The sequence below is a fragment of the Eublepharis macularius genome, chromosome 8 (genome assembly GCF_028583425.1).
Source record: "Eublepharis macularius isolate TG4126 chromosome 8, MPM_Emac_v1.0, whole genome shotgun sequence".
Classification (NCBI taxonomy): domain Eukaryota; kingdom Metazoa; phylum Chordata; class Lepidosauria; order Squamata; family Eublepharidae; genus Eublepharis; species Eublepharis macularius.
The window spans coordinates 193659-217912 of NC_072797.1; the positions used below are offsets into that span (position 1 = coordinate 193659).

At 50.5% G+C, this 24254-nt stretch overlaps 1 protein-coding gene across 1 annotated transcript in view; it reads left to right on the top strand.

Annotated features, from left to right (window-relative positions):
• The window catches only part of CA9 (carbonic anhydrase 9), a 38144-nt gene extending 13956 nt beyond the window's left edge, over positions 1 to 24188 (top strand). The window contains exons 4-11 of the mRNA XM_054986288.1: positions 3916 to 4061; positions 14834 to 14926; positions 15124 to 15190; positions 16438 to 16595; positions 16798 to 16939; positions 22722 to 22757; positions 23614 to 23707; positions 23900 to 24188. Of these exons, the coding sequence (XP_054842263.1) occupies positions 3916 to 4061; positions 14834 to 14926; positions 15124 to 15190; positions 16438 to 16595; positions 16798 to 16939; positions 22722 to 22757; positions 23614 to 23707; positions 23900 to 23969 (806 nt within the window). The 3' untranslated portion in view covers positions 23970 to 24188. The remainder of the gene's footprint in view (positions 1 to 3915; positions 4062 to 14833; positions 14927 to 15123; positions 15191 to 16437; positions 16596 to 16797; positions 16940 to 22721; positions 22758 to 23613; positions 23708 to 23899) is intronic.
• The last annotated feature ends 66 nt before the right edge of the window (positions 24189 to 24254 follow it).

Consider the following 24254-nt stretch of genomic DNA (forward strand, 5'->3'; position numbering starts at 1 on the left):
TCATCTCCTTCTATGATCGAGTGACAGGCTTACTGGGTCATGGGAAGGCGATTGATGTAGTTTATCTAGATTTCAGTAAAGCTTTTGACAAGGTTCCTCATGATGATCTGATGGGTAAACGGGTGAACTGTGTACTGGATTTTAGGAGGGTTAGATGGATAGGGAACTGGCTGGGTAGCCGCACCCAAAGAGTAGTTGTCAATGGCATCACGTCTGATTGGAGGGAGGTGTCCAGTGGAGGGCCACAGGGCTCGGTCCTAGGCTCAGTGCTTTTCAATATCTGGATAATGGTGTGAAGAGGTTACTCATTAAATGTGCAGATGATACCAAGTTGGGAAGAGTAGCAAACACCCTTGAAAACGGGGATAGAATTCAACGAGATCTGAACACATTGGAAAAGAGGGCAGATTTGAATAAGATGCGATTTAACATGGACAAGCGTTAGGTTCTCCACCTGGGTAACAAAAATGCAAAGCATGCATACCAAATGAGGGATACACTTCTGGACAGCAACGTATGTGAACAAAAGCTTGCAATACAGGTGGATAGGAAGCTAAAGATGAGCAGTCAGTTTGATGCAGCAGCCGTGTGGGTTAGGCCTCACTTCTAAAGGATGTGGACAAACTGGAACAGGTGCAGAGGAGAGCAGCCGAGACAATCGGGGGCCAGGAGACCCAGCCCCACGAGGAAAGTCTGAGATATCGGAGAATGTTCCGTTTGGAGAAGAAGAGGCTGAAGAGACACACGATTGCTCTTTTTAAGTATTTAAAAGGCTGCAGGGAGCTGCTCTTGATGGCAACAGAGAATAGGACTTGCAATAATGGGTTTAAACTACAGAAGGTACCAACTGGATGTTAAGAAAAACTTCTTCACATTGAGAGTAATGCAGCGGTGGAATCGGCTGCCTAGGGAGGTGGTGGGTTCCCCCTCATTGGCAGTCTTCAAACAGCGGCTGGGAGAATGCTTTAGGTTGCACCCACATTGGGCAGGCAGGTGGACTAGATGGTCTGGAAGGCCCCTTCCAACTCTATGATTCTATGAATAATGGATCCCAAAAAACCCTGGAATTTAAAAAAATCAAAGAAAACCCAATTCTGAATACTGAAATAGTACCATAGGCACCCAAATAAATCAGAATTCTGGTATTTACTCCCTTCCCTGAAAGGGCATAAATAGGGACTGGTGGCCCCAAATGGCTGAATTTGCCCCATGCAAAATGCGGGAGCACGCCCATGGCCGGCATGATGACGTCCCTTCCAGGGGCTGGGAGGTGAGTGCTGGGGCCCCCACCCCCACCGGGAGGGTATAGAAACTGGCGACCCTAATCACATACTTGCAGGGTTACCGATAGAGTTTCCAGGTGCCCGCCAGTAGTGGGCAAATTCCCAGGGATTTGCCCCCTTGCCCGCCAATCTGCCAGCAATTGGTGGGCGATGGCAAGCCCCCCCAGAGCTACTGCCAGGCACTCCAGGAACATGCGACAACATGACTTGCAGGAGTGATGTCGTCATGCCGGCTGTGGGAACTCTCCCACCCTTCATTTGGGGCCAGATCCGTAGCCTCTTGGGAACATGCCCTGATTCAGCCACCTGTGCAGGTTGAATGCTGGCCCTGATACAGCTGGCCTAAACTTGCAATTGTTGAAATCCATTTCCTCTTCCAAGTTTTGATGGACTGCCTCTCAGAGGCCAAATCTTCTGCCAAAATTGTGCCAACTGCCAGGGTGTGTCTCCTTGGGAGGACTGCCCCGGTGAATCTTACAAGCCAACCAGGCTAACTCAGAGCCACACCTGCTGCCGGCTCAGGCCCAGACAATTTAACACCTCACTTCCCTCTTTTTCCCCAAATATGCTCCAGCTAGCAGACTCTCTAGAGGCGGTTGCCCAGAAGAAACAACCAATAGGCTCACAGGTAGCATTTTCACGGGGGGGGGGAGCTTCAATCAGCCTCTGAAGTTATTGGCAGAAACACATGTTGGTGTTTCCAGCAAAGTCCCCTGGGGCAGGAAGGAGGTCCTGACATCATAAGGGCATATGGCTGCAGGCCTTTTAGATATCCAACTGGCCAGTGAGTCACTTGTTCTAATCCGGCCTGGGAAAGCATCTTGTTTCAGCGGGGAAGGGGCAAGCAACCCAGCAGGGCAGCACACCCTTTGCTCCAACTGACACCTCCTTGGGGATGTTGGTTATAAACTGAGAGATATATGGGTGTTGTTCTAGCCTTCTGGGTGCCATCATAAAACCAGCTACCTGTGCCTACCTGACAAGGGCCAGCTGGGTCATGGAGTTTGGGAGAGACGGGTTTTAACTCCCTAGGATTCCCCCCACCCCAGAGGAGAGAGGATTTTAAAAGTCTTGGTTGCCTTTTGTAGCGTGGTTCACTGGGACGGAGAAGGGAAGGCGCGAGAAGTGGGCTTGCTTCCATCCCCTATCTCCCCAAGTGGCAAACTCCCACCCCTGCAGGGGATGTTTCAGGTACTATTTGGCAACTCTCAAAGTAACTTGGTAACTCTACACAATAGTCATGTAGTCCATCTAGTCCAGTCCTAGCCGTCTGGGAGTGAGCATAGCCATGGAGTCCGGTCTTAAGCCAGTCGTGATGGCCCAGCCAACGTTTGCTGTGCGTCTGTCCTCTGCCTCCCCCTCTCCATCCTTCATTGGGGGGGGGGGGGTCACACAGCCTGTGGTGCTATGAATGTCGAAGGGGACTCCAAGGTCAGGGGAGCTTTTGGGTAAATGTTGAACATTTCAGACAGTCAGCATTTCTAGTTTGGCAGTGTCTCTACGCAGGTGTTGGACTTGAATTGCAAATGTACCTCTCAAGACTGGATCCTCCAGCAATTTGATGTGAGAGGTGACTCTCCAGGCTCAGGCCAGTCAAGTCCATTGCACAGAGGGTGGAGTTTCACAGCAGATAGGACTGGTCAGAGACCCAAAGCGCTTTCTTCTCCGTGTCCCTCACCCAGCAGTGGGTCCTGTTTGTAGAGGGCCCTCTTTGTAATGCAGAAATCCATGCTTTTCAAGCCCATTTGTGAGAGTCCTCACAGGGATCCATCCAGTTGACTGTGGTTAGGTAGCTGCTTTCTACCACCTCAGGAGTCAGTTTATAGAAATGTTGCTTCAGCAGCCAGGAGTTTGGGTTGCCAAAAAGACATTGCAGATCTGGAAAACTGGGAAATTCTTCACATGGGGTATGAATTGTGGAGTAATTAATACGCAAAGGTATGGCCTGAAGACACCTGATGTAGTACTGTTCAGTGCCTCTGAGCTCTCTCGAGTTCCATGAAGGAAGCATGAGGGAATGTAAATGATATCATCATCTTAATAACCATCGGCCATAAAATGTCTTGAAGGCTGCCAGACAGATTCATGGATAGAAAATCTGTGAAAGGCTGTTAGTCCCAAATGATTAACGGCATCTCCGTGCTTGGAAGCCTGAGAGGGAACATGGCAGGGGGGGGGGGGGCTTCTCATTGGCTAGTGTGAGAAACAGGCAGCCGGTCTAGATCAACCTTTGGTCTGGTCCAGCAGGGCTCATCTGCTGTTCCTATGCAGTTAGTTTAAGGAGTGTTTGTTATCCAGTGTAGTAATAAAAGACAGATGCTGAAAGTTGAACCATCAGTGGGGAATAGTCAGACTTCAAGAGCACACAAGACACAACACGGAGCAATTTGCTCCCGTTTGCAATTACCTGTCTGATTTTGCAAACAGGGCAGGCAATGAGGGCGGCGCACAGGGGGGAGGTGGTGGAGGGCAACCAACCCAGCGGGGCAGCACACCATTTGCTCACAGGAGTCGGGGAGGAGATGCCTGCCTGTTTAGCCCTGTGAGAAGCAGCAACAAGGCAGGGCAGGAAGGGCCTCCTGACCAGAAGGGACACTGAGCGGCCCTTGCCTCTGCCTCTTTGCTCCTGCAGTTGTACTGAGCCTACCTGCCAACATGTCTTTGTCCGGAGGGGGATTCCTGGAGGCCTACCGAGCCGCCCAGCTGCACCTGCACTGGGGCTCCAAAGCAGGGCCGGGCTCCGAGCACACTGTGGACGGCCACCGCTATGCTGGGGAGGTAAGTCCAATCTTCGGAGCTTCCGGGCTCCTCCAGCCAAGGGCTAGCAGTGGCTGCAGAAGGGGAAGAAGAGCATCTTGTGGTCTCCCTGGGACCATTTCAGGAGGAACCTTCCCAACACCTCCAGGTCCGCAGTGGAACACGACATTGCTTGTTGAACTGGGACCCCCAGACACAGCCGGAGGAGAGGGGGAGGCCAGATCCACTCATGTCCCCAGCAGCAGAGGGTCTTCTGGAGTGGGGACAGCTCTGCTGTCTTCTGTCTCAGAACGTCAAATTAGGACTTGCCCTGCAGCATCCCATAGGCCCCATATGCACGAAACAGCCTCCTGCTGACTAGTCCACTGATCAGTCTCCTCACCTGTGATCAGCGCTGGCTCTCCAAGGTCTTAAGCAGAAGGTTCACACATTAGAAGCATAAAAACATAGAGCTGGAAGGGAACCTAAGGGTCATCTAGTCCAGCCCCCTGCACAAAGCAGGAAATTCACAGATATCTCCCCCTCCCACATCACCTCCTCATGACCCCTGCTCTATGCCCAGAGGAAGGGAAAAACCTCCAGGATCCCCAGCCAGTCTGGCCTGGAGGAAAATTCCTTCCTGAGCCCAAAGTGGCGATGGGCATGTAAGAAAGGGCCCTGAGAGCCCAGCACGGGCTCATCCCTTCCTGCCCTCCCTCCCCCTCACGATCGGCCTCAGTTCACATTGAGTCACTGAATGAGCATTGCTGACAGGTGGCCCTCTAGCCTCTGCTTAAAAACTTCCCAAGGAAGCTGTTCCACTAACCGTCAGGAAGTTCTTCCTAATGTTTAGCCAAAAAATCTTTTGGTGTAATTTTAACAAGTTCCTTTGGGTCTGACCCTCTGGAGGAACAGAAAACAATTCCCCTCATCCTCTCTGTGACAGCCCTTCGAATACTTGAAGAGGGCTATCACGTCACCCTGCAGTCTCCTCTCCAGGCTAAACGTACCAAGCTCCTTCAACCTTTCCTCATAGGACTTGGTCTCCAGACCCCTCACCACCTTCGTTGCCCTCTGTTGGGCACGTTACAGCTTGGCCACATCCTTATTAAACTGTGATGCCCCAAAATGGACACAGTACTCCAAGTGAGGTTTAACTAGAGCAGAGTAAGCAATACCATCATGTGATCTGAACATTATACTCCTGTTGATACTGCCTAAAAGCGCATTTGTGTTTTTAGCTACCACATCACACTGCTGGGTCACATGTTTACTGCATGATCTAAGACCCGTAGATCCTTTCACATGTACTACTGCCAAGACAAGTCTCCCCCATCCTATAATTATGAATTTTATTTATTTTTATTTATTTATTTTATTCATCTTCTATTCTGCCCTCCCCGCAAGTGGGCTCAGGGCAGATCACACCATTTAAAACACAATATATTATGAATACGGTTCCATAAAAACACACAAAAGCATTATAAAATCATACAGTTGGATACAAAAATTACAATGGATAGCTTCTCTTTTTCTACCTAAATGCAAAACTTTCCATTTCTCTCTGTTGAAATTCATTTTATTTTTAGCCCAGTTTTCCGTCTTGTCAAGATCATCCTGAATCTCGGTTCTCTCTTCTACTATGTTTGCAGCTCCTCCCCGTTCAGTATCATCTGCATTTAATGCACATCCCGTCTATTCCTTCACCCAAGTCATTTATAAAAATGTTGAACTACACGGGGCCCAGGACAGGTGAGGCACCCCGCTTGTCACTCCTCTCCGAGATTATGAGGAGCCATTTACGAGCTTTCTGTGGGTACGATCTGTCCACCAGTTACAAATCCACCTAACAGCAGTAGGATCCAGGCCACCCTGGCTTCTTTACGTGCCTCCCATTTTCCCTTCTCTTTGGAACCATTTGCAATTGGGCCTTTTAAGAAACTCCTCCCATCTTGAACTCCCTTCTTTTTGAGTATTTCTAACCATGGGATTCTACCCAGCATATCTTTGAGCTTCTTAAAATTAGCTTTTCTAAAGTCCAGCCTACGACTTGCCCATCAACTGATTCTTTCAGCTGGAAGTGCCAGAGTTTGAACCAGAGACTTTGTCATGCCCAGAAGCTGCTGTGCCACACAGCCGCAGCCGCCTCCACCATGCTTATTTCTTTCCTGTTGCTGGCAGCCAGTACCTGGTGGGGGGTGAGCCTGGCGGCAGCCCTGAAACCAAGTGCACACCTAGTGCCAGGCACACGGGGCTGGAGAAATGAGCATGCACCACATACCAGTCAGTCTCTTCCATTCTGGGCAATCCAGACTGGCTTCTGTGGGATGCCCGCCGGAATGGCACAATGGAGAGAAAGATTTCCTGCTATTTGCCCCATCACCTGGTAACTGGTACTAGACTTACCTCTGCACATATAAGTTCCATTTTTAAAAGCTTTCTTCACTTGTATTCCAAAAGTTCATTATGCACTATGCGAAATACTTTAGCTTACGCAGGTGAACTTGATTCAGGGATCCTATCTTCTAGCATTTGGGAAGACAGAATAATTTTTCCCTTGGAGGAAGCAGACTTGGAGAAAGAGATGGCAAGTAGGGGTAGGATGAGATCCCCCCTGCCCCCCCCAAGTTCTTGTTGATCTCCCAGTTGCATGTATCTAAAACTGCATCAAAGTTCAATTTGTTACAAGAGGGAATCTGTTCTTTGGATTTAGTCAGAGGAGCCGTGTGTACAGGGCAAGTGATGATTCCGCTCTGGCGTCAGTTGCCCAGCCAGCCCCTTCCCCCTTTTTGTAGCAAGCCTGTGCACAGCATTCCATAGAATCCCACGAGTTGGAAGGGGTCCCAGAGACCATCTAGTCCAACCCCCTGCCCAATGCAGGATGACCCTAAAGCATCCCTGACAAGGATTCGTCCTGCTGCTGCCAATGAGGGGGAATCCACCACCTCCCTGGACAGCCGATTCCCCTGCTGGATTACTTTTAATGTGAAGTAGCTTTTCCTAACGTCCAGCCAGTACCTTCCCTCCTGCAATTTAAACCCATTGTTTTGAGTCCTATCCTCTGTCGCCAATAGGAACAGTTCCCTAAGTGACAGGCTTTTAAATGCTTAAAAAAGAGAGCAATCATGTCTCCCCTCAGCCTCCTCATAGGGCTGGGTCTCCAGGCCCCTGCTCATCCTGGTTGCTGTCCTCTGCATTCATTTCAGTTTGTCCACCTCCTTTTCGAAGTGAGGCCTCCAGAACGGCACACAATACTCGGGGAGGGGTGGGGGGGACTGACCAACGTGGTATAAAGTGGGCCAATAACATCCTGTGATTTGGATGTCATTTTGTTATTCATCAATCACAAAACTAATTTTCTTCTCAAACATATATCAAATTTTTAAAAGTAGTATTTAAAAGGTTAATTTAAAAATCTATACTTATTTAAAATATCTGTCCAGCAAACACTGGCTTATGGACAGTTCCATAAAACAGGAATAAAATTGTTTCCAGGCACAATTCCTTGTGTTGCTTCTTACTTTTGTGGCTCTCAAGGGCTTGGGGTCAGGGGTCTGAAGGACCACCCCCTCCCATGTTGTCCAGTTCAGCTCTGCCTCGTGAGCCATGCTTTCTGTGCCCCACCCTCAGGGCAGAGGTGGGGGGCAACCGGAGCCTGGGCATTTTCAGAAATGGCACCCTGCTTGTGGAATGCCCTTCTTCTTGAGGCTCTCCTGGTGGCTAGTGTTTTTGTTTAGGTACCAGGCTAAAACTGTAAGCTGCCTCAGGTGGGTTCCTGCTGAGGCAACATACAAATGTATAAATAAATAAACTCCACTAAATAAACAATTGCCCTGGCAACTATACTCAGTCAATGGCTGCCGCTTCATGGTGCCCAGAACGGATATGCCCGAGTGCCTGAAATAGCATTCATGCCAGTAACGCCAACCATAACTGCAGCCCTGTGAAGGACACGGACAACCTGAAGAGCCTCACCTCTCCTCCTAAACAGTTGGAGGGGGCCTCGTCCTCCTCCTCCTCCCCCTCCCCCTCCAGTGGCCCATTCCTTAAGCTGGCTTGAAACAGGGGAAGAAAGCACAACCCTGAGTGGAGGAACAGGAGGTGGTGGTGAAAGGAGCACAGAGGGGCCAGTCCCAGGTTTTAAAGGGCTCTACTGACAAGACCCTCCTGAAAGGGAGCTCAGAAATAATCAGGCGATTGCTTTAGAAGAGCAACATGTTCCCACCAGCTCACCTCTGGTGAGAGAAGGGCTGCTGCATTTTGTATTTTTGGAAATCTTGGAATTGTCATGAAGAGCACCCTACATCAATGCCACCTTGGCATGGCTCTGGAAACCCTCCCTGTTCCTTTGGGCTCGTCCCCAGGAGGTCAGAAAACCCTGTGGCTGCCCTGCATCTCTGCTGGGAATGCCACCCCTTTCCCCTGCTCCCTGGAAGTGCCAAAAACAAATTGGGCATCACCCACTGCCACCAGCAGCTCTGAGAGCATCTCCTGTTAACTCAAGAGGGTTGCTACTCAGAGGCTGCACCAGTGGCTGCATCTCTCTCTTGGCGCCTGCAGGCTGGTGCACGGATCATCTGTCTCGCCTTTTGCACTAGTTTGGAGCACTCCTGCTGCTGCGGTGTGTGCGGGGTGTGTGTGTGTGAGCTGGCCTGCTGCCCCTCCCCATTGCCACAGTTCAGAAAGCAAAGCCAGATAGGCGTGGAGCATTTCCAGAGATCAGGCTTAGAGTAGTTAAAATATAAGTTTGATAAATGAATAAAAAGAATATTCATGGTTTGTTTAAGAATTCAGGCTCAGCAAGGGTATAAAGCCACATGGACAAGGTGGAGTCCCCAGGTAATGCTTGGTCCTTTTTTTTAATGTAAAAATTTTATTTAAAAAGAAAAGATATAATAGAAAGTAGATAGAAAAATCTTATACAAACACCACACTTGAAATTAAAGTGAAACTTATACAAACTTATATAAACACTACATTTGAAATAAGTTTGAAACTTATGCATTTAAAATTAAACTAATAGAAAAATACATTCAGAATTCGTCATAACTAAACTTAATTGTGTATTAGCTCTCCTTCCCTCTCTTTGGTTACTTAATCAAACTATAATATCAACTTTTTTGGTTAGACATTTCCCTGCGTTTTATCTTCCTGTCTTTATCTTCTTATCTGCCACGGTTGATACAGTACGGGAACTGGAGACCCCTTGGCTGTCCCCTGGGCCGATTCAGTCTGGTCTCCCAGGAGGATGTTGACAGGATCCTGCAGCGGGTGGGGCCCACTACGTGCTCCTTGGACCCCTGCCCCTCGTGGCGGGTGAAAGCCAGTGTGGATGGGCTGAGGGCTTCGCTGGAGGAGGCCATTATCAACTTATCTTTGAGCTCTGGGGGTTTTCCCGGGGCATTAAAGGAAGCCGTAGTGAAGCCTCTCCTGCAAAAAACAACTTTGGACCCCACCAACCCGTCCAGTTACTGCCCAGTCTCGATCCTCCCGTTTCTGGGTAAGGTGATTGAATGGACGTTGGTGGAGCAGCTGCGGGCTTTCCTGGAAGATGCATCGGTCCTGGACCCATTCCAGTCTGGCTTCCGCCTGGGCCATAGGACTGAAACAGTGTCGGTCGCCTTCACAGACGATCTCCGTAGACCTCTGGATTGAGGTGGGTCAGCGCAACTGGTGTTATTGGATCTTTCGGCAGTGTTCAACATGGTCGACTGAATTGTTGACCCACAGCCTTGCTGATGTGGGGATACAAGGGACTGCCTTAAAGTGGCTTCTCTGTCTTTTCTCCGAGGTCGGGGACTGAGGGTGGTGCTAGGGGAGAGAGTGTCTGCACACCAACCATTGGTATGCGGCGTCCCCCAGGGGGTGATTCTCTCCCCATTGTAGTTCAATCTGTATATGCACCCCCTCACCCACCTGGTACAGAGTTTCAGACTGGGTTGTCACCAGTACACTGATGACACCCAGTTGTATCTGTTGTTGGACAGCCCTCCTGGCTCGGCTCCAGAAGCCCTGATGCTGTGTCTGGTTGGGTGAAGCAGAGCAGACTGAAGTTGAATCCCACAAAGACGGAGGTCCTGTACTTAGGTCATGGGATGTTGGGAGGGGGTGGTTCCAGCTTCCGGCCTTTGATGAAGCACCACTTGTGCCCGTTTCGTCGGTCAGAAGTCTTGGCATGATGCTGGACTCCTCTTTATCAATGGAGGACCAGGTCGCAGCAGTTGCCCGGTCTGCTTTTTTCCATCTTCGGCAGGCCAGGCAGCTTGCTCCCTGTCTCTCAACTCATGACCTGGAAGCAGTCATCCATGCAACGGTCATCTCCAGATTGGATTACTGTAACTCGCTGTACGCAGGGCTGCCCTTGAGTCTGACCCGGAATTTATAGTGGGTCCAGAACGCTGCTGCCCGTGTCCTGATGGGTGTGCCTTTCAGGACACACATAACTCCAGTTATGTAGCAGCTACACTGGCTTCCCGTGGAGTTCCAGATCAGGTTCAAGGTTTTGGTATTAACCTCTAAAGCCCTAAACGGACTGGGACCAGCATACCTGAGGGACCATCTCTTGCCATATACTCCCCGGAGGGTACTGAGATAAGCGGGTAAGCACCTACTGGTGGTCCCTGGCCCCAGAGAGGCTCGATTGGCCTCAAACAGGGCCAGGGCCTTTTTGGTCCTGGCCCCGACCTGGTGGAGCTCTCTGCCTGAGGACACCCGGGCCCGCCAAGATCTTGTCTCCTTCAGATGGGCCTGTAAGATGGAGATGTTCTGCCAGACATGTGGTTGAGGCCATCAGGGATTCCATCAAATGAGCCTCCCTCCTGGTCGCCCTTATGTCTGTAAGGGGCCCCCCATATATGAGCGACCATGTGTTGTTAAGCCGCACCTCCACCTACATCAGATGCTGTATGGTTTTTTATACGGTGAGCAGGTGTTTTATTAGATGGCTGTGTTAAATGATTGTGATTTTATCTCTGTATATTTTATCTACTGTTGTGACCCACCCTGAGCCCACTTGTGGGGAGGGCAGGATATAAATAACAACAACAACAACAATTACAGAAGCAACAGCAACACACACACACACATACTAAGTTACCTTAATTAATGTTAATTTTGCCTAAATAGTCAAAGAAATGGTTGTTGTGGGTTTTCCGGGCTGTATTGCCGCGGTCTTGGCATTGTAGTTCCTGACGTTTCGCCAGCAGCTGTGGCTGGCATCTTCAGAGGTGTAGCACCAAAAGACAGAGATCTCTCAGTGTCACAGTGTGGAAAAGATGTTGGCAGGTCATTTGTATCTACTCAGGAGGGGTGGGGTTGAGCTAGGCTAACAAAACACTCTATACTCGACAATAGCCCTGCAGAGAAGATTAGCACATCAAGCCCCAATCCATATGTAAAAGAACCTCCTCAGGATACAGTGAAGCCTCCCGCCATTAGCATTCCACACCCTGGGAAACTCTTACAGGATGACTCAGCTCAACCCCACCCCTCCTGAGTAGATACAAATGACCTGCCAACATCTTTTCCACACTGTGACACTGAGAGATCTCTGTCTTTTGGCGCTACACCTCTGAAGATGCCAGCCACAGCTGCTGGCGAAACATCAGGAACTACAATGCCAAGACCACGGCAATACAGCCCGGAAAACCCACAACAACCATCGTTCTCCGGCCGTGAAATCCTTCGACAATAAGTCAAAGAAATCCTTCCATTTCCCCCAAAATTCAGCTATTGGTCTGTTATGTACATAATTAGTTGATGCATATTCATAAATCTTATCTATCCACTCTGACACATCAGGGCACAGATCTGTTTTCCATTCTGCTGTGTATAACAGTTTTGCTGCAGTCACCGTGTAATGGAAAAGGTCTCCCTGTTCTTTTATAACATTAATTGGTAGGATGTTTAACAGCATGTTTTTTGGATTTAGCTCAAATCTGAGTTTGAGAATCTTCTGCATCTCTTCATGTATCTTTATCCAATATTTTCGCGCTTTCTTACAAGTTCACCACGTATGATAAAATGTTGCATCCCTGCATTGACATTTCCAACACTGTCCTCTATATAACCCTTACTGATTCTTGCAATGTCTTTGGGGGTAGTGTACCATCTAAAAAACGTTTTATTCCTATTCTCTCTTAGTAACTGACAGCCTGTAAATTTTATATCCTTAGTCCATAGATCTTCTAATAGGTTCATCAGAATAGTTTCTCCAACATTTTTCATCCCTTTTATCATACAGGTTTTAACTTGTTCCATTTCTGCATGGTATCGCAGTAAAATTTTGTAAATTTTCCCTAAGAGATGCTTCAGATCTCCAGATATTAATAATTCAAATTCTATTTTTTCTCTCAATCTACTGCCTTCTTTAAGAGTTTGTTCTTTTAGCCTTGATACTGTTTGGTGATACATCAGCCGTGGAATATTTTACCTTGAGCTTGAATTTCTTGCCAAGTTTTGACATTTCCTTTCTTATCAATCACTGATTCATAGCTGAGCTGATCAATTTTGTTTCTCGTGGCTGTCATAATGAGCGTTTATTGGCAACACCAATGCGGAGATCAGTGGATTCAATCTATTTCTGCACTGAAACCATGTTTTAAGTAGTCCATCTCTTAATATGTGGGTCCCATCCTGTTTTTGAATATATTTCAATGATTTCTTAACCCATAAACAATTATGGATGCCTTCTTTGGTGTCCGCTATCTCCAATTTCATATGTCTGCTACTCGGATTTATAATCCAATCTGTTATCCAAACTAGTGCTGCTGCTCGGTGATACAATTTGATGTTCGGTACTGCCAGTCCTCCTAGTTTTTTGTCATCCTGTAATACTTTGAATCTTATCCCTGGTTTCTTCCCTTTCAATATGGAGTCATTTATTACTTTCTGCCACTTATTTAGGATCTTTTGGTCTATATGAATTGGGATCATTTGAAATAAAAAGTTCAATTTTGGTAATATATTCATTTTGACAGCAGAGACTCTTCCTAGTTATGAAATATTCAGTTTTTCCCATCTCTGCAAATCTTTGGTAACCCTTGTCCAAACTTTCAGATAATTGTCTTTATAAAGATTCTCATTTTGTGCTTATACATTTATCCCCAAGGATTTTATCGGCTTTGTAGTAATGGCACAATCCGTTATGTTTCCAGTCTCTCCTTGTTCCTCTGTCATTGTTGAAAACAGCATTATCTTTGTTTTCTTTTTATTCAGCTTGCATCCAGAGTACTGCCCGAATCTTGATATTTGTTCCATTACGTAAGTGAGATGTATGGTTTCGTCACTGATAAGACCACATTATCTGCGTAGCTTTTCAATTTATATGTCTCTTTCCCCTCCTTTATTCCAGCTATTCTTCTGTCTTGCTTGATTCTCACTGCCAAGATTTCCAACGCAATAAAAAGCAATAATGGTGATATTGGACACCCCTGATGTGTTTCTTTTGTTATCTCAATTTTCTTCGTAAACAAACTGTTTACTAAGATTGCAGCTTGCTGATTGGTGTAGATACTTGGATTCAATTCAAAAACTCAGTCCCACAATTCATTCCTTGCAGTGCTATCAGAAGAAACTTCCAAGACACATTATCAAAAGCTTTTTCAGCATCTAGGAAAATAAAAGCAGTTTTCTTCGCCTTTTCTTCTTGAATATTCAATTGCATTGAGGAGATATCTAATATTATCTTTCAAATACCTCTTTGGGACAAAGCCTGTTTGAGCTTCATGAATTACTTCTGAGATGCATTAATCTTTCAGCCATTATTGTTGTAAATACCTTGTAGTCCACATTCAATAAAGAGATGGGTCTATACGATTGTGATCTTAATGGGTCATTTCCCTCTTTAAGTATTAAAGTTATGTTAGCTTCTTGCCATGTCCGTGGTAGGATCTTCCTGTCTTGTATCTCCTTCATCACTTTTTGCGACACTTAGTCTTTCTTCGCTTGTGCCCATCCACAGAGAAGAGCAGACGGAAGAGCAATCGACCTTCTATTCTGTGTCCTGGAAATTTATAGTCTCTGCTTTGAGAGTCCACCCCTCCCCTTGCACTTTGGCTGTCTTCCTCTCTGTCCCTCTAGGTGTGACAATCTTGCAGGGTGGGAGATAGTAGACCAGTGTCCTCCTGCAGCCGGAGCTGTTAGCATATGTTAGCACTGAAGCGCTCTGTCCTGGAACTGGATAGCTCGACCCTGCCCCCTCCGTTCCTTCTGCCAATTACTGGTTTGCACCTGGGCTCCAACTCCCAGAGTGCTGCCCCAAGGGTGGAAGTATTGGGGCAAATTCTAGGGTGGAGATATTTCTCCACCAAGTGATAATCCTCATCCACGTATGTCCTTCAGGAACATCTCTAATTGTTCCACCATCCCTCACTCCATTGCCTCCCCCCTCCTTTTCATGCATCTTGGGAAGCGATGCTGGTTATAAAGGCTGTGATCTTAACTGGGACTCCCTCAGCTGTGGTTACTTGCCAGTCTGGCTGCAGGCAACACGAAGCACTGCTTTTGACCTTTAAAGATGGGGATGGCCTGAGGCATCGGGATGGAGGCTTCCTCCTCCCCCAGGGGCCTGTCTGGACTCCTTGCAGGAAATCAGTGCCTGTGCTCCCGCGGTAGTGTGGGTGCTGGGCACTCGGGCACATCTTGTGTCCTGGGTATCATGAAGCAGTAAGAGGCCAGTACAGGTGGCATGCAGGGGAGGCGGGAGGATGGCGGGCAGTGGAGAGGGGGGGTGCAGATGGTGGGAGGTGGTGGACAGAGAGAGCAGGCAGGGAAGCGAGAGGTGTGTTGAGAGCCACTCTGTCTTCTGGTTCCAGATTCACGTTGTCCATTACAGCACCCGCTTTCGCAGCATCAGGGAGGCGGCAAGGGAGCCGGGCGGCTTGGCTGTGCTGGCTGCATTCCTACAGGTGATGTTGGCAGCATGTCAGGGGGTGGAGGGAGGAAAGAGAGGTGGTGGCTGCACTATGTGGTTTACATCTTGCTTGGGCACAATATGGCGGCCCGGGCTGTTGCTTAATTTGCCTGGGCTGCAGCACAAACACACACACGCCCCCCCCCCCACGCCCCCGGTGGTTCTGACAGTCCCTTTCAACTGCTGTTCCAGGTTGGGTCAGAGGAAAACGAGGCTTATCAGCACATCTTTGAAGATTTGGATGACATCCATGAGGAAGGTAAAAAACAAAGCCAAGCACTTCCTTAATTCAGTTGCTGGCAAAGATGCTGGTGAAATCCCCTGCAGTGCAAAGACACGCTGGTGCCGGGCAGGTGGGCTAGCCCGCAGGCCGCTGGGGTCTCTGTCCAGGGCTGGCTCCAGGCTGTGGGGCTTGGGGCCAGGGAAGGTGCTTTCTTGGGGATCTCCACTTCATGCCCCACTGCTGCCTGCCCAATCCTGTTTCCTGATCTCCTGATCTCTTCCTCACGCCAAAGGCACACAGAGAGAATTTCCACTCTGCTCTTCCCAGCACCTGTCCAGCCAGGAAATGGGAAGTCACCGAGTAGCTCCTGTGAAAGGGGCCTCTGAGCCAGTCTCACATTCCCAGATAGAGGCAGGTGGCGGTCTCGTGGGAACCCGGAACCAATCCTTCTACGCTCCTTTGAGCCCTGTTGGAGCCCTGAGAGACCTGTTGTGTTCCCTCTGCCAGCACCTCTCTCACCAGGGGAAGGAAGGAGTGTGTGTGTGTGTGTGGGGGGGGTCTTTGCTGCATTCTCCCTCAGAATGCACAAAGCTCTGCTGCCCCCTCTCCTTCCTAGAGGAAATGGAAGAGTGGCCCAGAAGTCCCTACCATGTTGAGGATGCCTCTTGGGGGGCTTCCTCATTTCACAGGACAAGCCAAGTATTGCTGGTGACCTATGGACCCTCTCTCAAGCAACAGGCCTCTGCAGGGTTTGGATAAAGATCAACTCCCCACCCCCCACCCCGCGATGCCATCCCTGGGTGCCCATCAGAGAGAAAGTGCTCACTGAATTGATTTCAGCTCTCATTTAGGAAGACCAAAAGAGACGGTTATTCCAGCTAGCCTGTGGACAGTGTAGCTCTAGCCCAGCATCGCTCTCGACTCATAGAATCCTCGAGTCGGAAGGGGCCTTCCAGACCATCCAGCCCAACCCCCTGCCCAATGCAGGAGCAGCCTGAAGCATCCCTGACAAGTCCAGCTGCTCCTTGAAGACTGCTAATGAGGGGGAGCCCACCGCGTCCCTGGGCAGCTGCTTCCATTTGATCGAGATTTCTGCTGGTTCGTGTGAAACGTCTTTCCCAATCGCTCGTTTTGAAAATTCAGAACATATGAATCCCCCTGAATCCAGCTGTGTTTAGACAGCATGCTCCTTGGTTTGCATTAGAGGTGGCCCATATTTGCACATGTCTTCAGATGCCTCTGTGTGTGATCCCAGTGAGAGTTTCTTTTTCTCTCCTTCCCAGGAGAGGAAACTTTAATAGCTGGGTTTGATATAGCACAGCTGCTGCCTGCCAACCTCAGTTCCTATTTCCACTACAATGGATCACTGACCACTCCTCCCTGCTATCAGACGGTGAACTGGACTGTCTTCAACCAAACTGTCCTGCTGTCACAGGAGCAGGTCTGTCTGGGTTGGGGAAGACATGGCAGTGTGTGTGTGTGTGTGTGTGTGTGTGTGTGTATGAGCAGTCTGGAAGCCTGTACCCTGAACACTGTTGTTGTTGTCTGGCCTGGCACCCCTTCTAAAATGTTGCTGCTGTGAGTCCTTGGGGAGGGGTTCTGCATCTCTCCGGGTGACCGGGCGCTGTCCCTTTCCCCTTCAGATTTCAGTGCTGGAAGAAAGCCTTCTTGGCGGAAAAGAGCACCTGATCCAAGGCAACTTCCGCCTGCCCCAAAGTCTGCACGGCCGGAGAGTGCTGGCCAGCTTCCCGATGCCCCCCGCGTCACCATTTGTGGAGCCACCTGGTAAGCCACCACCTCCGAGGCTTGCCTCATGGGGCCCTGGTGTCAGGGCAGGACGCGCAGCTCTTGTTCGGTAGAGGACCAGGGCGGAGTGCAAGGAGGGGCGACGTTCCTCTTTGCTACCAGGACGCTGAGGGGCATGCCACACACAGCAAGTGGTGCTATTGGCACTCTACCCCTCCAGCAGGAGAGAAGCCCCTTAACTGAGGGGGGAAGGAGCCTCCCCCTCCTCTACCACAAGTCTGCCCCTTTCCTCTTTCATGCTCCCTCTCCCTTGGAAGCCCCCCCCCCCAAAAGAAAGGTCATAAAATGGGAAATGCGATGTCAGTGGCTAAATCCAGCTGCCTGCAAAGCGTCTGCTGCATTAAGTACAAATGGGATGCAAGAGATGGCAGCAGGTGAGCCAGGGAGCTCCCTGGAGCACCTGGGATGGTTGGACCAGGGTTAGCCAGTTGCAATATCCAGAACTTACCCTCCACGCACCTTGGGAGTGGCTGCCTTATGACAGAAAGCCCTCCTCCCGCTTTGGGTGTTCCTTTTCCCTGCTGATCTTTCTGTGCCTGCTCCTTGCAGGACTGGTTGCCCCGATTGGCTCTGTCTTGTATTTCTTGGCTGGCATTCAGTTGCGCTCCTCCCAGTCCTGTGACACATGGACTGTTTTCTCTGGCATGGCCTCACCGCTTAGTGTCACTTGGCTTTTTTATTAAACACCCCCCCCCCCTGCTCTTGCGTGTGCCCCTGCACTTAGCTGCCTGTTCTAGGCACCAGAAGAACGGGGGCACTGCTGCAAGGACGCATCGGCTGCACTCATCCCTTTGGGGGCTGCGCCTGCTGCCATTGAGCACAAGGGCAGGTAGAAATGTCTCAGAGACTTGGGAGTTGGCAGCAGTTCCTCCTGGACTCCCAGAAAATGCACGACAGTGCCAGTCCTGGGTGCCAGCCCAGAATGGTAATGCTACTGCTATGAAAAATGAAGGATGATAGGAGTGTGGGAGCCTTCCCGACCTCCACAGGCAGGCCGTTTCCCAGAGTGGGAGCCACCACCGAGAAGGCACAGGAACGGGTAGCTGCGGTGCTCACCCACCTGCAGGGTGGCACCTTTCCAAGGCCTTGCTTGGGTGAGTGAAGCTCTCGCGGGGGAACAGAGTGGGGGAGGCAGTCCTGCAGATAGGCGAGCCCAAGGCCATTCGGGGCTTTGTGATGGCCCCCCCCGCCCCCCAGCCAGGTATTCAAGGGGCGCGTGAACATGACGTTGCGCTCATTCTGAGCGAGACTCATGCTGTCGCTGCAGCTTTCCCTTTTAAGCATACGGTTGAGGGCGGGCCATGGATAAGCCTTCTGGCCGCCCACCTAGGAAAGGAGGAAGGTAACCCCTTCCCGGTGTTTCTCTTTTCCATCTGCTGGACCATTGCTGCCCCTAACTCCCACCCATAGAAACGTTTTAGAAATGTTTTATTGGGGCTTGGTAATATGGGCTGCTGCTTAGTGCTGTTTTTGACTGCTGAATTGTATGTTTTTTATGGTTTTAAATGGAAATGTCGATGTAGGTTCAAACTTTGTCGTCATCTGCTCTGAGCCCACTTGTGGGGAGGGTGAACTATAAGCTAAATAAATAAAATAACAAAAATGTTAGCAGCTGTGATAGTTCAAGAGTAAAATCCAAAACAACCCAGAACTCAGCCCACGTAATACTTTTTATTAGTTGACCAGAACTTTCCCTCTTTGGTTGGTCCTACTCAAAGGCTTTGTGTAGATCACGCTCTGGGCGGCTTCCGCACCAAAGATTCCCCACATTTCAGCCACCCAAGAGGTGTGCGTTATTTTTCTGGGTTCCACATAGCATCCGCCTATAGTTGCGCACAGCCTGTTAGCAGATTACCCTGGGCTGTCTGGAATCTCCACTGCTAGGGCGGTTTCACACAGACTTGCATCAGCAACCACACTGGCACTGAAAACCACCCTGGTGTAGAAGCAGCCCTGGCTGTTCTCTGGCTCAAAGGGGGACCTGCACAGTGGCTGTGAGGGTATGTCTGTGTGGGTATTCTCTCCATTGCCACTGTGGGGAGTGGGCAGAGCAGAGCACCGCCATGCTTTTGCCCAGGACTGATGGAAGCAGCCACCCTTCGAAGGTGTTAGGTGGCAGCCAACTTTAAAGGGGCTGTGGATGCACCTTTCCCACTTGTTTCTTGCTTGAGGTTTTTAAAAGTTCTTTTTAACCTGCAGGTTGCCCACTTCCCCAGAGCCATTTCAGTCAGCTAGATGCCTTTTGACAACTCCGATGTCCTGCCTGGGGCATGCTAGCTGCCGTGGCCAAAATACTGCCGCCACTGTCCCCTTTTCTCCGCCATCTCTCTATCCAGTTCCCTCCCCTGTAACGTCAGGTGCTGCCATGGCCTGATCCTCGCAGCTTGCATCCTCATCATGTTTTCTTTTATGGGAGGGGTGTGGACCTTCCCTCTCTTGCGTGCCACTCCCATGGAAAGCCACATTCCCACAGTCAGTCTGTGATACCTGGTATCGCACTCGGGCATCAGGAGAGCTGTTGGTTTTTCCTGACCCTGGAGACTGGGGCTACGTCAGAGAAGAGAGCCCCGCCCCAGCCAAAGTGTGTCTCACCACAAAAGGCTCACAGTGGGGGTGTGGCCGGTCGGAGCCTGAGATATGGCCTTGGCTCAGTGCTTGCCTGGCATCCTGCCCAGCACGTCTGCTGGTGTGCATGCGGGGGGGGGGCAGCCACCTCCACGTCACCGCAGCCAACTGCAGGCATCTGTGGCCTCGCAGGGAGAGTTCTCACAGCCCCAGCTGCCCCCTTGGCCTACTACTTGCCTGCTCTTCTCTTCGGGCAGAGGCTGTGCCCATGGCAGAGTGAGCAGGAGAGAGGAAAGATACCGGCGGTGCCCCTGCTGTGCTCTTAAGGAGAGGGATCCACATTACGCCTCACTGGGGCTGGACCGAGGTGCCTGTGCTCTGAAGAGGCCCTGGAGGCAACGTCTCCCAAGCGATCTGCGGGGGTGGGGGAGGGGAAGCACCTTTCCTCGTCGCCCCTCCCTGGCAGCATTGCCTGCAAAGGAGCCATCTCTGGAATCAGGGGGTGCAGTGGCTGCTGGGGAGGGGCATGCTTGGCTGTGGCCGTAGTCAGCATCCTGAGCTATGCTGGGGCTTGGGGGGCAGGCCGGACTGCTTGGACTGTGTTTGCAGGCATAACTTTACGCCAACGGAGGGGCGTTCCCAGGCTGGAGAGGCTTAAGGCAAAGTCCAGCTCCGCTCATGGCATGCCCCAGCTCTGCTTGTTCCTATGCTGCCCTGGTGGCTACACCAGCCTCTCTCCAGATCACAGCTGTGGCAAGTGGCCACATACCTCTGAGAGATGCTGGCAGAATGCTTGGCTGCCTGTGTACTCTCAGAAGTGTGGGATGGCACCATGAGTTACCCTGTAGCTAAATTCCTGAAAGCCGTTTTCTTCCTCTGGATTTTCTAGATGGAATTCTGTATGCAGGAAACCTATAAAAGTACTCCAAAAAGGAAAAAGTGCAAGCATGCTTATAGTGAAAGCAGAAAGAAGCAAGGCAATAGGCAATGTGAGAAGCAGGGAAGACAAGGAGGAGGAAGAGTAGGCTGAAGATGGAGAAAAGGCTGAGAAAGGCTAAGAAAGTCTCTGTGTTGTGTGTCCTGATACGGCCTTTTATGCTCCTCTTCCTTGTTCAGAGGCAGCCCCTCCCTCTCTCAGGAGAAGTGACAAACTTTTCCAGAGTATCCAATGATGAGAATTCGCCATCCAATTGTTTCCATTTATGAACATGACTGTGGTGACATCCAAGACACATCCCTCTCTTGTCAGTCATGTCGTCTTCAAAGGAACCATTTTAGCTCAATAGTTGGTGCTGGAGAGTGCCCTCAAGTCATAGCTGACTTATCGCAATCCCTGGTGGGGTTTTTGTGGCAAGAGACTAACAGAGGTGGTTTGCCATTGCCTGCCTCTGCAATCCCTGGAGGTCTCCCATCCAATTACTAACCAAGGACAACCCTACTTAGCTTCTGACGAGATCAGGCTCACCTGGGCTATCCAGGTCAGGACAAAGGAGCCATTTTAACCGTCCCACCCATTTTCCTTCCCTGCCATGTGCAGATGTGTGCGAGGCCACTTGGCGCCTCATCCAGTTTGGTGTAGTGGTTAAGAGCAGCGGGACTCTAATCTGGAGAGCCAGGTTTGATTCCCCACTCCTCCACTTGAAGCCAGCTGGGTGACCTTGGGTCAGCCACAGCTCTCTCAGCCCCACCCAGCTCACAGGATATTCTGTGTCTTTTAGGTGGAATACAGATGAGGCAGGAATTCAGAGGCCTCCGGGTCCCGCTTCATCTGTATTCCTCCACCTAAAAGAAACAGAATTTAACAGACATTACATCGTTACGGGATTCAACCACGTTGTACATCTGCTATATTCCATCCAGCAGAGACTTGAGCGGGGTCTCCTATTAATGATTGTCTACTTCACTGGACCTTTAACCACACGTGCCGCAGTGTATTTTTTGAATGAGCACTTTCCCAGATTGAAATTTCAAAAGACTTCATATACACCGCTGGACACTTAGTGTCATACGGTCTGTAAATTGTATTTGTAAGAGTTTGTATACCTATATTGATGGTTTGGCTTTTTATGGAGTCATTATTGGATTTGTATTTCAAACTAATGATTTGTTCACATGTTCATTGAGTGATATTGTATTATAGAATTTCTATGAATTTCTACTGAGAATCTCATTTATGGATGAGTATTGAATCTTCTATTCATTATTTCGTAGACCTTAGTTGGGGCTTCTGCCAAAATATAGCAACTCCTGGAAGGGGGATGGGGACACACGTCCTGTCAGTTGGCCTCCACTGCTGGGATCTCTTTTCAGTTCTCCATCGGCTTTTGTGAGGATCTGAGCTGAAGGGGAGCTTGATGGAAGATCAAAGCTCTGCAATGGGAAGGATTTCTAGTGGTGGTGGTGGTGGTGCAATTTTGGCTCTGGGTCTGCCCCCCACCCCAATCTGTGCTTGTGATGCATTGGTCCCTGCCAGGTAACACCAAGAGGACACTACTAGGTGGCAGAAAGGACCTGGCATCAGAGAGAGAGAGAGAGAACATGGGCACTCCACGGCAAGGGACAGGTTGAACGGGAGGGCTGGCCTCTGCAAGAGGGTGTTCACATTTCCTTTGAAAAATCCACCCCCTTTGTCACCTGGTTTGGTTCTCGTACTGACATTACCAATCCACGTTTGGGACTCCAGCCTGGACACATCAAAGAGCACCCCCTCCAGGTCACTCAGCAGAAACACCCTCATGTGCCTGTGGTGGAGGACAAACTCCGCAGGGAACAATTGTCTGAAGGCCAGAGTGTGGTCAACAAGACTGAATAGGCTGAGCAGGGAGGCAGGGAGGGACATTAATTTAAGAGCAGCTAGCTTGGTAGCCCCCCCCCACCATCAACTCTAGCCCCTTAGGCAGGCAGATCCGAGATATTTCAGGGCAAGGCACAAGCAGGGTGGTACAGCTGCTGCCCCCTCCCCACTGCCAGTGCTTGACATTTCCCTGTGCTTGCAGACTGTCAGATCAGAGCCAGTCCGTGGGTGCAGGCGAGGGCAGGACGTGGGTCGCCTGCCCAGCCTATTTCTCCAGCCTGGGGGGGGGGCGGGCTTTATTTCTGGCTAGAGAAGAGCGACAGCAGCAGCCATGGGCACCCCAGACGAGAGAAGGGCTCCAATCTGGCAGCTTCTGACCCCGCCTCCCATTTTGACTTCCAGGTCCGGGCGAGCAGGTGAGCTCCTCCTTTCACACAGGTAAGTGCCCTCACTCCACCCTCTGGCTAAGCCCTGTGGAACAGCCCAAGACTGCCCAAATTTCCAGCTGGAGAACCAACGGAATAGCACAGCTGCAGCTGCAAGACCAAGCAGCGTCTTCCTTGGCAGCCGCCCTTAAGCTCTCAACCTTCTCCAGGGCTGGCCAGGAGAAGGGAAACCACATCTGCGGGTTTGCAGTGGAAGCCGGATGCATGCCATGCCAGCGGGCTCACAGATCCCACCCCACCCTGTTTCTCAGCATTTATAATCTTGGTTTTATTCCCCCTTCCCCCAAATAATGACCTGTCGCTTGTTTTAGCGTTCAAGAAACGTGGTTTCTTTTTCCAAGAGGGTCAGGTCGTCAGAAGCAGGGGAAGAGGAGGAAGGCTGGCCCCTGAAGCGTCCCAGGAGACAATGCAAAGTGCAAGGAGCAGAGGCGGGGGGGGCGGGGGGGGGGAACCTCCAGGTTTTTGGGCTTAAGATCCTCGTCTCTCGCTGCACATCCAGCCAGGAGGAGATTCTTCTCCTTCACAGTCTTGGAGGGCGGTTCTCCCTTTGCCCCCAAGGCAGGTGGTGTTTTGCCTCCTCCCCCGCTGGCCAAAGGCTCCAGAGCAGCCTCACCCCCCACTCTGCCAGAGCTGCCCACTGTGCCTATGGAAGAGTTGCTTCCGCCAACCCTTTGCAGCCCTGGCCCTGCTGGCTCGCCTGCTCCAGTCCTCCTCTTCCAAACCTCAATACAGGACAGGGTCTGGCCAGCCACATTTGCACTGAATTAAGCTCTGGGTTAACCCCTTGGGGGTTCCATGGGAGAGCCCCTCCATGCAACAGGATCACTCTTGCAGCTTTCTTTTTCCAGGGGACTTGCTGGCCATCCTATTTGGGACTCTCTTTGGGCTGACTGCTGTCGCGTTCCTCCTCTACGTCCATAAGCACCGGAGCCAGAACCCGCGGTGAGAGTCCACAATGCCAACTACGACAATCCTAGCATTGGGGAGGGGGCGGTGCATACAGCCAAGGAAGGGTGAGGTCTACCAGTGGGTAAGCTGCCATCCAGAGGTGTCCAGTTCTGGGGCTGCAACCTCAGCAAAGCTTCTGGGGCTACAAGCCCCTCCAACTATGCTGACCCCCATTTCTTACCCCAGGTTGGATGCTCAAGCAGCCAAGCCCAGCATCATCTACGTGCCGGCCACCACTGAGGAGCACATGGGCTAGGCTGCACAAGAGCCAATTCTGCCTGGGACAATTCTGCCTCCTCCCAACAACCCCCCCCCCTTCTCTTCCACCCTTTCTCCCTTTATTTGCCTCAGCTGCCTGGGAAGCATTTGTACCGGGAACACTGAGATCTGTGTGCAACCTCAACCCGAACAGACTGCAGGAATCAATGGAATGGACCTTATTCAAGTTACCAAACAGCAGCGCGGGGGGGGGGGGGGGGGGAGGACCAAGCCCCTTCCTCCAAGGTCCTTGCCAGTGCCTGTTGGCCCACTGGGGACGGGG